This window comes from Marmota marmota, unplaced genomic scaffold, assembly GCF_001458135.2.
Source record: "Marmota marmota marmota unplaced genomic scaffold, marMar, whole genome shotgun sequence".
NCBI lineage: Eukaryota > Metazoa > Chordata > Mammalia > Rodentia > Sciuridae > Marmota > Marmota marmota.
Genome location: NW_026000253.1, coordinates 145596 through 158975, shown reverse-complemented (window position 1 = coordinate 158975; position 13380 = coordinate 145596). Strand labels below are relative to the sequence as shown.

The 13380-nt window shown below is 42.9% G+C and overlaps 1 protein-coding gene across 5 annotated transcripts in view; it reads right to left on the bottom strand.

Annotated features, from left to right (window-relative positions):
- The window catches only part of Shroom4 (shroom family member 4), a 96146-nt gene that overhangs the window by 32034 nt on the left and 50732 nt on the right, over positions 1-13380 (bottom strand). For all 5 annotated transcript variants that reach the window (XM_048796629.1, XM_048796633.1, XM_048796630.1 and 2 more), the window contains 2 exons: positions 9917-12389; positions 4560-4621 (listed from right to left, as the gene is read on the bottom strand). In XM_048796629.1, coding sequence (XP_048652586.1) covers positions 4560-4621; positions 9917-12389 — 2535 coding nt within the window. The remainder of the gene's footprint in view (positions 1-4559; positions 4622-9916; positions 12390-13380) is intronic.

The following is a 13380-nucleotide window of genomic DNA, read 5'->3' as shown; positions in this document are numbered from 1 at the left end:
GAGGGGAGGGGAGGGGAGGGGGGATAGTAGAGGATACGAAAGGCAGCAGAACACAACAGACAGGAGTATGGCAATATGTAAATCAATGGATGTGTAACTGATGTGATTCTGCAATCTGTATATGGGGTAAAAATGGGAGCTCATAACCCACTTGAATCAAAGTGTGAAATATGATATATCAAGAACTATGTAATGTTTTGAACAGCCAACAATAAAAAAAAAATAGTAATAGGTACCATTTACACCTATTGCATTACAAAAAGAAAATTTTCAATGATGGCAAAATTTAGGGTAAACTTATCCTCATATATTGCTAATGGCAGTGTAAAAACCCTTCCGGGGGAAAGCAATTTGGTGAAATCTACAAAGAACTATAAGAATGTTCATATTCTTTGAACTAGTAATCCCAACTCCAGATAATTGTTTTTAATGAGATAATTCAAAATGAGAAAAAGGCTATTGCTATTCAAAATGTTTCTGCAGCATTACATTATAATAGCAAGATATTGGAAACAACCTAATTACCCAACAATTTAGGAATGATTAAGCAAATTAGAACACATTAAGCTGGTGAAATATTATATAGCCACTAATATTGAGGGAGTCTGTATAGCAGCATGAAAAATTGTTTGCCGTACTGCATAATGCAGTTTGGTCGGGGAAATCAGGACACAGGAAAGCACATCTACATAGTTATTATAACCATGCCAAAAATAATCTCCATACCTATAGATGATGCAGGCAGGGAAATGAAAATAATCAGAGTGCTAAGGTGGTAGGAACAAGTCTCCTTATTCTTCTGTTTTTAATTTCCTGTAATATTGTTTTCATCAAAACAAACTTTTTCTCCCCAAATATCTCACATATTTATCTATGTCTTCTGCTCCGTTTCTATTGTATCTGTACTTCCCCAGTCTAGGCCATGCCACACTCCTCCATGCCTGTATCACTGCCACAACTGGTCTCACTTCAAGTCATCTAGGCTGCAAATACTGCCAAGTTCCCTAAGGTACCACATTTATGAACTCACTTACCTGATTGTTGATCTTCTAATTAATTTTAATTCATTAAATTTTTTCTAGTGCTGGGGATCAAACCCAGGGCCTCTTGTGTGATAGGCAAGTGCTCTACCACTGAGCTACAGCCTCAGTCTCTCAATTTATTTTTTAATCTGATACATAAAAACATAAAAGTACATATTAATGTGCTCCATGCAATGTTTGATGCACATACGCATTGCATACTGTTGAAATCATGTTAAATGTAGCTATTTCCTTAAACATTTATCAGTTCTTTATAATGAAAACCTTCCAAATCCTTTCTTGTAGCTTCTTGAAATGCACAATTCATTATGTTTATCTGTAATCACCATATGGTGCAATAGTACCCCAGAGTTTCTTACTCCTATCTAACTCTATCTTAGCACTATTTGTTGATCGGTGATCTTTAATTGCGCCCATGTTTGTGATCCTATCCAGTTCTGAAGGCCTACCCCTTCTGGTCCAAGGCTTTACTAGTCACCTTTCTTATCTTATTGCTGCTGAAGTTCCTCTTCCTTCTCCTTAGTATCACAACTAAAACTTGCTGAGGGTCTCAAGTGCCAGGTTTTGTTCTCAAGAGTTTACATATATAAACTCATTTAAGACTCAACAATCATTTGATTATAGGTACTCTTACCCCATTTTGCAAATGAGGGGAGAAAGAGATATATAGAGAGAGAGAGAAGAAGGAGGGAGGAAAGGAGGGAAAAAAGAGACTGGGAGGGGAGGGGAGGCACTTGTCAAGGCCACATGGCTAGTAATTAGAAGAGCTTGGATTTGAACTCAGGTAGGACTAACTGAAGGCCAAAACTCAACCAGTGATGTTGATTCTTCCAACATACTCTGCTTTAGTATTCTCTATGGGCCTTTCATCCTGTAGTTCCCAACCTTCAGTTTCTTGGCCTTACAGTGAATTTACACAAGGCACAATAATACTTATCATGTACTGACCCTTTAACATGTGCCAGGAGCATCTTGTTGAAACCCTGTATTTTACAAGGCTTTATCTTCTGTCAATTGTGTAAGTAAAATCTGGGCTTAAGTATGGGCTTGCCTCTTTCCTGCCTGTGAGACATTGAGTAAATTACTTAGCCTCCCTGAACTTCAGCTTCTTCATCTGAGTTAGTATTTCTCAAAGTGTGATCCCAGGACCAGCTGCATCAGCATCACCCAGAGAGCTTGTTAGAAAAGGAAATATTGAGCCTCACTCCCCACCTGCTGAATCAAACTCCCTGAGGGTGATTTCCAACTAGCTCCCTGTTTTTCTTTTTTTAAAAAAATATTTTTAGTTGTAGATGGACATAATACCTTTACTTATTTATTTCATGTGGTGCTGAGGATCAAACCCAGTGTCTCACATGTGCTAAGCAAGCACTCTACCACTAAGTCACAACCCCAGCCCAACTCCCCATCATCATTCATCAAACTCCCCAGGTGTTTTCTGTCTCATAGTCTGAAGTCTGGGGCTCGCTGTCATAGTGTAATAATACCTACCTGGAAGAATTGTAGGGAACATAAAACATTACATAACATGTGTAACTCAGTTCATGGCACATAGGTCGTTTTGCAAGTGGTAATATATTATTATCATTGCTGTTGAACTTTCAGTGGATTGGTCTTCCTTGCTGAAGCTGTGAGCAGGTCCTGTGTGTCTTGCTGCTCTTTCACTAGTATTTCCCACCTTGCCTACCAAAATTCAGTACATACGGCAGGTTTTAAATAAAGTCCTCTTACTTCATTTCACTAGGCAGCAAGAGAACCATTTCAGAGAATTACTGTCATGCACTATAGTGTCTCTGAAGCTAGACTGACTGGATCTAGTCAACTTACTAGCTGTGGGACTTACTTTGTTATGTCAAAAGGAGAAACTACTAAGTACCTACCCCATAAGGTCAGAGTGATAAATACTGGTAAAATGCTTTGAATGGCGCCCAGAACAAAGAACGGAATTTAAGAAATGTTAGCATTATTGTCAGACATGGAGAATGTGGTTATGTCCATATCTAAGACATGGTCTTCCCTCTCAAGGGTCTCAGTTTAATATAGGAATCTTGGCAGGCTTGCTAGATTGAAGTGATTTCCACAAGGACATGGTACAAGTCAGCCTAGAGCTGGGGAATCAAGGGTATCCCCCCAAATCCCATAGAATCCCCACCCAAGACCTAGACCCCTGAGACATGATACCAGGGATATGTTTGAAAGGTTTTCTTAGGGGTCCTAATTGAAGCAGGCAGAATGGAAAAAAGCATGAGTTTGGGGCCATACAAACATTTGTTCGAAATCTAGTTCCATCACTTGCTAGCTCTGTAACCTCAGCTAAGTTATATGACTTTTCTCTGGATCTCACTTACAAAATGGGCAACAAAAGAAACTATGGTTGTCAAAAGATTCAGTCCAATGCTTTGTGCTTAGTAGATGATCCACATATATTGGATTCCCCAATTTCCCATTGCCAACCAGAAAATGAACAGGTTTCCCAGTCAAAGAAAAAGCAAAATAATTCCTGACCATGCCATCAAATCACAGGGAATAATACAGACACCTAGAATGAACTCTAGACTCTTCAGGGATCAGAAGCCTTAGATTCTAGTCCTCTCTCTTGGTACCTTCACCTTGGAGAACAGAGCACAGCTTGTACTCTTGTTTATTTTGGAGTTCGAGTTAAGAATCAATACAATTTAAGTGCCCGTTGTATCATTTCAGTTGAGAAAAAACTGGCTGAAAGAATATGTGAGATTTTTACCTAAAAGAGCTTTAGCCAGGAGATGGCAACTTTCTGTATCTCATAGTGACTTAGGGCAGTCACTTAGGGCACCTCATCTCTAAGGAACATGAGTGCCCAGTGCCATGAGCCCCATGTTACAGTGGTAGACTTTCCACACTGGGTATTTTTTTCCTTAAGGGAAAGCAGCTCTTTTCTCCTTATCCCAAACCACATGCACCATTCATAAAAAATATCCCTGTCTTCCTCCAGGAATTATAACCTACAGTCCACATGATCAGGCCCCAGACTTTTAATGAGCAGACCTTAAGTTTTCAATGAGTCCCATTAAAAGAAAGGTGGCAGAACCCAAGAAACAGGTGCCCCAAACAACTCTGGGGCAAAGGCACCACAGTACCTAGACAGTCCTCCCTCCTCCCTGCCTGTTCCAACTGCCCCACGGCCAATGGCAAGGCAGGCACAATTTATGCCTTCACATTTCTTTCAGCAGTTTTGTCCCAAATATCCTTGGACATGGTGAGGGCTGCCTCAGGCCTTTAAGCTAATGGGCATAATGCCTCACAATATACTACCTGACTCCTCTGTATTCCAAAATGTTCTAGCACACAATCAGTTCTATATCCAGCTATCAGGGGGTCGGGGGGCAGGCTGGATTACATCTCTAGCACCAATTTCTTGGTGTGGATACCAGACCAGTTTCCTCAAAGGAAACTAAGCACAATGAATGAAGATCTTAGCAATTTCTATTGAAGCCTCAGAGGCACTAACTCATCCCAAATCCCTAAGAGGTCACTTACCTCCCTGACTGGCTGGTCTTTCTGTTTCCTGTTATTGATTTCCATTTGTCCCCAGGAAATTCCTGCAAAGCAAAATTCTGATAAGTTAAGGAACTCTGAACAGCCAGGTAGCTAGATGGTTTCAAAACAGTGAGGTGGTCAGGACCCTGTCCCTGGCCAGGTCACCACAGTTGGTACCATCTACAGTCCTAGGCAGGCTACTGAAATATGTACCTGGAAGGCTGCCTTTCTATCAGGAGGCCTGCTGAGCTGCTGCAGGCATGCAGAGACTCAGAGAGCACTCAGGGACCTGGACGCTGTAGTCTAGAAATACTGCATTTCCCTCTTTCTGCACTCCCTCCCAAACCACCTTAAAAACCAGTTTAGCATGTTTGCTGTTTGCTCTGGCTCTTGCCAGCATTGAGGGATGGAGGTCTTTTTGTTTATTCTCCTAGATGAACCTGCTTGCTCCTCCTGCCTCTTCCAATACAGAAAGCATCTTCTTGGAAGCTCTGGCCTTGAGTGGGCTTTGAGGGTGGGAGCTCCTGCTGCACCAACCCTCCCCCAGGGTGGGCAGAGGGAGGCAGGCATGCCAGTACACCCCTGTCCTGCAGGGGCTCTTCTTCCTCTGCTCACCCAATGGCAGGAACTGAGGTTGGCTCATCTGTGGGGAACATAAATGTCAGATGCCATAGTCCCAACTCTACAGGAGTAGTTTCTACACTCGACTTTTTTTTCTTAAGGGTTATGACCAAGCAGCTCTTTTCCTCCCAGGCCAAGTCATAAGGTGCCATTTGTAAAAAAAAAAAAAAAAAAAAAAAAAAAAAAAAAAAAAAAAAAAAAAATTGTCCCTGTTGTCTTATTCTAACTCTAAACAGAATGCAAAATTGCTTTTCAGGCCTGTCCAAATTTTGTATCCAGGACCCAGGGCCTAGACTCAGAGCTTGCTCAATGGGAATGCACAGTTTTCCCTAAACATCACTGGTCTTCCAAATTCCTTTTTCCCAACATTATCATTATTAGTCCCATTGAAAATTTTATTACTTTTGCCCAAGTAGGCTTCCCTTTTGGGGTTCAGATGCCTGGTGAAGTAGAGCAAACATAGTTCTTTGGTGTCAGACATATTGGCTAAGACACTTATTAGCAGTGATATTTGAGGGAAATTCTGCCACCTCTCTGGAACTCAGTTTCCTATCTGGCAAATAGGGATTCTGCTATCTAGTCTTGCTGGGTTGCCAGAAGTGAGAATTAAATGAGAAGCACAGAGAATACCTAGCACAGTGGTTGGCATGTAGAAGGTTTTGGATGTTAGTAGCCACAGATAAAGGTGAGGTTTGTTTCCTGGTTCTGGCTTTTTAAAAGACCAAAGCAGTCCTTGCCCATATCTGGGATATCAGAGAGCCTCTAATCACTTATACCTTAGACTGTGTCTCAACAACCTTGTGAGATGCCCATATACATACCATATAGATGCCAATAGATACCACAATTTGTTCAGCCACAGTGGGAGGCAGGGCTTCCTGTCCATACCTTGTAATATGTGATCAGATTATGGAGGGGCAGTGTGGCATACTTAGGAACTTGGCCTCTGAAACTAGATAGCATGGCTTCAGAATCCACACCTGCCCTTCACTAGCCAGGTAACTTCAACTTCTCTCTGCATTTCCCCAGCTATCTAGTAGCAAAAGAGAACCTATTTCTTAATTGCTTGACGACTCAATGAGTTGATACATCCAGGGCACCTGGAATGATGTATCTGGTGCCCAGTGGACTCTCAAATGTCACTTACTACTATGTCATTCAAATCCCATCTCTGCCACTTCTGAGATGTGTGACCTCTCTGAGCCTCAGTTTCCTTTCCCATAAAATTAAGATCCTATTATAAATTATTTCATACTACTATTAAGTGAAATCATCTTCAATGCATGCAAAACTAACTGGCATGAGATGTGGGATGTGAATGTGTGCTGTTTGCAGTTCTCCTAATAACACTGAATAAGAGCTGATTAGCACCCTGATCTTCTCCAGGGGCAGAAGGAGCAGGATGTCAGATCTAACTTGAGAGAGCCACCACAATTACCTTTGTCACCAGAGCTGGAGTATCTTAACTCATGCTGCAAATTCTCCCCAGGTCCTGCATGGTTGGGGTAGAAGGTTTAGATGGCAGGGATAGAAATAGGCACAGAGTAACTCCTAGATAGCCAACCATGTGTTTGAAAGGCTAATGTCTAAGCAGACCTGCTTGACCAGTCTAACAGGCACTAGAAACCCAATGTGTCCCTCCCCCCAAGGACAAAAGGAAAAGCATGGTATAGGCACAGGCTCACCTACATTGCTGCTGCCAATTCTGCACCTGCCAATTACACCTCCTTTCCTTAAACAGTTGCTGGCCTTGAGCTGACATCTCTATAGCCACCATCTCCTCACTTCCTGCTTGTCTTTGGCCCCTTTTCTCTATCATCAACTTGTGAGTCCTTCTTTTAGCCAAAATCTCTCAAGCTAATCCAAACTCTCTCTTTACCTTAATAGCTGCCTTATAAGTTAATCACTGTCTGGCAGTCACTGTTCTAAATGCCTTACACACATGACATCATTTAATCCTCACCACCAACTTCTGAAGTAGATGCTGCTATGGACTCCATTTTGAGATGGGAATATTTAGGCACTGTGAATTCTGGGGAGGGAATTTGAATCCAGGAAATCTGGTTCTAGCTTCAGGACCCTTCTAGTTCCTCTTCTCCTTTTTTTCAACATTGTGAATATTTTGAAAAGTTGAAAGGAGTTTATAGTGTATAGCAAGCACCCATATGCTCATCATTTCGATTTTCCAATTAGCATTTTGCTACAATTGCCTTATTGTATCTGTGTATTCTTCTATCCATCCACCAGTCCATCTTAAATTCTTGATACATTTCAAAGTAAGTTACAACGATTTCATTCCGCCCAAATTTGAAAACTTAAATGAAATGGACACACTCCTTAAAAGCCACAAACTACCAAAGCACACTGAAGAAGAAATAAACAACCTAATTGATCCTATTCTATCCGTGAAGGAAATTAAATTTGTCACTTAAAACCTTCCCACAAAGACAACACCAGGCCCTGATGGCTTTGATGATGAATTCTACCAGACATTTCTGGAAGAAATAATACCAATTTTATATGAACTCTTTCTGAAAATATAAGGGAAGATAATACTACCCAGATCATTCTTTAAGGCCAGCATTACTTTGATACAGAGACCAGACAAAGGTTTATCAGTCTAAAATCCCTGATAAACACAGAAAAATCTTTAACAAAATACCTACAAATCAAATCTAGTGACATATAAAAAGGATACTACATCATGACCAAGTGGATTTTATCCTGGCAATGCTACATTAGTTCCTATTTTAAAAACCAATCAACATAATTCACCCATACCAGTATACAAAACAGGAAAAAATATATAGTCATCTCAATAGATACAGAAAAAGCATTTGAAAAATATCCAACATCTGCTCCTAATAAAGACCCTCTGAAACCAAGAATCAGAGGGTATTTCCTCAACCTGATAAAGGTATCTACAACAAAAGCATATAACTAACATTAAACTTAACACTGAAAGATTAAAAACAAAGCAACAATGTCTGCCCTAGCCACTTCCTCTAAACACTGCATTGGAGGTCTTGACAGTGCAATAAGGCTCCCTTCCCCCCCCATGAAAGGGCATACGTTGGAAAGGACGATATAACATTCTTTCCATTCACAGATAACATGATTGCTTATGTACAAAATATTTTATAACCTACCAAAAAGCAACTACAATTAATCAGTGACTTTGGCAAGGTTGCAGGACACAAGACCAATAATTGTATTTCTATAGGGTAGTGACAAAGAATTTTCAATCAACATGAATAAAGCAATACTGTTTACAGTAGCATCGAAACCATGACATCTTAGGGACAGGTATAACAAAATATCTAAGATTTCAAAGCTATAAAAAAGACTTGTATATATCACTATACTTCAAAAGCACTTCAGCATACTTATTAAAGTTTGATAGTCACTTATAATATTTTTAGGTAAAACTTACTTCCCATGACAGGCACAGATATTAAGTGTACATTTTTTGAGTTTTGGTGAATACACCTGTGTAACTCTAAACTTTATCTAGGAACATGTTCCCATACCCTTTTCCAGCCCATTGCTGAGCCATATCCCATTTCTAAGCCCTGCTATGAAATTTTCCCCTTAGGAACAGCTATCAGAGAACTTCATATAAAAGAAATTGTAGGGTCTGTACTCTTTTTTATAAGGCTTCTTTCTTTCCTGAAGTTCCTTTTTTCAAATAATACATATTAAGCATTTCCAAACATTAAAAGTAATTTCAAAGATCTTCTATGAACAACAATTTGACACAGGAATGGACTTCTGGTTTAACAGCCAAAATGTGTCACTAAGGATGTCATGGGGGAAGGAATCTGGCAGTGAGTGGGTGGGTAAGGACTTAGGAGGTCCTCCCAGAAGAACCCTGGGGGATGGTAAGGTCTTGTGTTAGGGTGATAGGTCATGACCAAGGCAGAACAGCAGCCAGTTTAGACATGGGTCTCCAATGGACACAGTTTGGACCTGGGTCTCCAATTTTGCAGCATCAAATAATTTTAAAATAGGAAATTAAAGGCAGTTAGTGCTGCTCTGTATCATGCTCTGGGCCTAGCACTCTATAAACTGCTCTTGGGTTCTCCTCAAAATGGATCCATGAGGCAGCCATGATTTTCTTCTACATTGGAGATGAGGTGATAAGACTTTTCTTACTACTGGAAATAAACATTATTTTCCCTTTTAAAACAAATCATGAAACTTAGCCAGGTTCTGTGGTGCACACCTGTAATCCCAGTGGCTCAGAAGGCTGAGGCAAGGGGATAACAGGTTTAAGACCAGTCTCAGCAAATTAGTGAGGCTTGAGCAGTTGGCAAGACCCTGTCTCAAAATAAAAATATTTAAAAAGGCTGGGGATGTGACTCAGTGGTTAAGCACCCCTAGGTGTGACCCATGGTAAATAATAATAATAATAATAATAATAATAATAATATGAAACTTCAAATTGTGGTAGCTGAATGACTCACTTAAGGTCATCCAGATTCCAATTTCACAGGATAGAATCCCAGTCCTATTCATCTGTGAACCAAAAGTTACTGTATCTAACTCTCAAGATGCGCAGGTGTGTTAAGATGTTGGTGGCTAAGGGTCTTGCTCAAGGTTACTAAACAATCATCTGGTGGAAACAATGGCTATCTCATTACCAGGAATTACAACTATCATGTTTTCAAAAGGTTCTAGTTTCCTCTTCACACAGACAATAATGAAGTTCACCCACTCTAGAACCAGGTCCTCACCTGCACTGGTGGCTTCCTGGAATTCCAAGCGTTGCCAGGTGCCAAGCTGCTGTCCTCAAGAGTACTGTGCTGAGGATTATGATAGCAAGCTGAACACCGGATACACTGGTGGTGGTGGCACCTGCAGTTGTAGCAGTTGGACATCATATTTCTCTTTAGCAAGGCAGGACAGATTTCCCCAGAACAATAAATGCAAGGGTCATGGACCACAGCTCCCTGAACACTGCAGGAGTAAGAGCAGGTCCTGTGGTAATCAAAATCACCACAGTGCCGTGGCTTACAACACATGGAATTTTCTAGACCTTTGCTTGAAAAGCATTCTGAGTAAGTAGGAGTTTCTGACTGAAGGGGTGATATGGAATGAAATGGTTGGTCTGTGGCATGATACGGTTGGTCTGTGGAGTGATATGACTGGTCCATGGGATGGCGCCTCAATTCCCGATAGCTGGAGCTCATTGACTGAAAGTTGGGGTCTATAGGTTTTGGTCTCTGGCTAAAAGTCTTGTTGCTCTGAGTGGTTAAACCTGGCAAATGAGATGTGGATAAGGATTTGCTGCTCTCTTCAAAGAACCTTCTTCTGTCTGCAAAGGGCAAAAGGATGGCTTCCTCCCCAGCTTGGACAGGAGAAGTCTTCAATTCCTTGTTGTCACCTGGGCTGGAAGGGCCTTCCATGGCTAGTGCCACATGTGGCTGCAGGTTATGCTCTGGAGACCATCTCCAATGACCTCCACAGACTCCATGATGAGCATTTGCTTTCTCAGAGTCTGAGGATGTGTCAGAGGCTTTCCACCAGGAGTTTAGGCCCAAAGAGGACTGGCCAGACCTCTGGCCAGGGCTTTTTTGTCCCTCTGGGCCTATCCTAGATTCGTGGCTCTCAGGAGCTTGGCTGAGGCACTCTGAAGACCGAGCCCTGAGTATCATGCTTTTGTTGAAGAGCTTATCTCTGGGGCTAGGGGGTTTTTTATATGAAGATAGAAGAGCTGAGTTAGAGGCAGGGAGTGGAGGACTTTCGGGAGGCTCCTGGGTCTCTTCCACTTGCTCCTTAGTGTCACACAGCTGTGACAAGGGGCCTTTGCTCTTCTGGAGCTGGGCCTTCCTCCTCTGAATTTCATTGCGCAGATTGGTAGCGAAGCGCTCACTTTTCCGCCGATTTTGGATTGAGCGACCCCGGGGACCTCCACTTCGCCTACCGCCCACCCGGCCACATTCTTTGGGCTCACTATCCCCTTCTTCAGTTGTCTCTTTGCTGCTAGCTACTTTAGCACTTGAAGAACAATCTCTGGTTTGAACGAGAGAGCCAGAGGCAGAGGGCTGCTGGCTGGCCAATTCACTGCCTGCTTTGCTTGCTCTGCTTGGGTCTAGGAAACCTTGTTCTGGAGGGTGTCCATCAGTCTCTCCATGTGTAGAACTGCTTTGGCTCTGGTGTCCTGAACCCAAAGGCCTATCTTCCATTGGCTTGGTCTTTCTTTCTTTGCTGGGCTGGTCCTGGGTTCCTCCTGGAGGGGAACATGGAATTTTCTTCCCTTTGCGGCTGTTGTGCAAAGGGGACAAAGTCCACTGGTGTCCATCCTGCCCAGTGGGAAGCTCTGTCCCTTTGCTGTCCCTGGAATCGAGGTGCACATGCTGCAGGTGGGATGCCAGCAGCTGTTCAGGGGCACTGTGGCGATGTCCCGTAGGTCCTGTGAGGTGTGGAAAGTGGCCAAAGGAGGAAGTCTTAGGTAGCTCTGCTGAAGCCTCACTGAGTGGGCTAGAAACTCTGGTGGAAGCTTTCTCACAGGCTTTAGGGGAACCAAGAACATTGGCTGCAGCCTCTGTCAGTAGATGTTCAGAGCCCTGCTGGCTGGCTTCGGGAGACTGGCTGAGTTCACAGTTCTGATGGCCCTCCTTTGTCATTTGCTCTTGTCCACTGAGGCAGCAGAACCTGTTAGGGTTCCTGGGAATCATCATTGTCTCTAAATTCACTTTCTCCTTCTGTTGCAAGGAGTCCACAGGCTCAGAAGCCCTGCTCTGCTCTCCATTGAGGAGTTGGGCTCTGGAGGCCTGAAGACTGTCCCGCCTCACTGGAGGTTGTGGTGGGCCCCTGACCCCCTTGGCAGACCCTGGGTGGTGGCCTTCCTGTGAGCGAGATGACGTCAAATGGCCCCCGTTGGTGCGCTGGCTACCTCCTGAGGTTTCAGCCACATTAGGCCGGACATTGGGGACTTTACTTGGCCCTGGGCCTTGTGTGATGCAGTCTGTGGAGGTTGGCTCCTCTGGCCTGAGGGAAAGAGCACAGTCAGATGCATTTGAGCTGGCCGAGAAGGAGCTATAGGCTGAGTCCCGTTGATTGGGGTACATGTTCTGGTCAATGGGCAAGAGGTGGCCCTCATAGGTGGCTTGGCCTGGTTGCTCCAGGCTCTCCATGCTGCCAATAGAGCTGCTTTTCTCGGTGCTACAGTGCCGGGAGAGGGGACACCACTGCACACACACGTCACTGTAAGACACAGGGTACACTGGTTAGTTAGCCGAGCCACCAGATCCCTTTCCCACCTTGGCCAGCCCTGACATTGAAGAAGGCAGGCATCCCAGAGCTACCCATGTCACAAATGAAAGGGCGATAAGGCAAAAAGTGAAATGCAGAAGAACATGGATAGTGGAGTGCCATAGGGACATGGTAAACTGGGGGGACAAAATGACATATAGAAGAAAGATGAGCAAACATCCTTAAGATTAAAAGCGGGAGAAAAACATGGGGGCTATGCACTATTTCTTTGCCATGAGTAAGTTTGGAGTTGCTTCTGGGCTGTCCCTGTCCCTGTGGAATCAGTATATGGCTCTCTGCCAGGAGACACACTCATGGAATATCAGCATTAAAAAAGGGCCCTAAAGGGCTGATTCAATTTCAGTCAGACCATTTCATAAATCAGCAGTTCTCAAACTTGAATGTGTACCAGCATCACCTGGTGGGTATTATTACCACACCAGCCACTGGGCTTCATCCTTGAGTTTTAGGTCTGGCTGGATTCTGAGCTAAGAATTTCTCAGGTGCTTCTGTATAAGACCTATGCTTTTGAGAACCACTGATGTCTATAAAGCAAGCCCTGCAAAAGAAAGTACTATTGAGGAGGTGATTTTGCCAGGATCACCTAGCTCTAACTAGTGGTATAGACAGGAAGGAATTAGGCATTCCCCTATTCTACAATTATTATTATTATTATTATTATTATTATTATTATTATTATTTATTAGGTGCTAAGGATGAAACCCAGGGCCTAGCACATGCTAGGCAAGTACTCTATCACCAAGCTATAATGACAGCCCTACTCCATTCTTTTCTGAGGACTTACAATATGCCAGGTACTTTACAATAGTCCATTTAATCCCAATGGAAGAGATTGCTATCCTCTGCTTTACAACTGAGAATGCAGAAGCTTAGAGAGGTTCACTAAGCTCTTAAAGAATCAGAGCTGCAATTTGAATGCAGG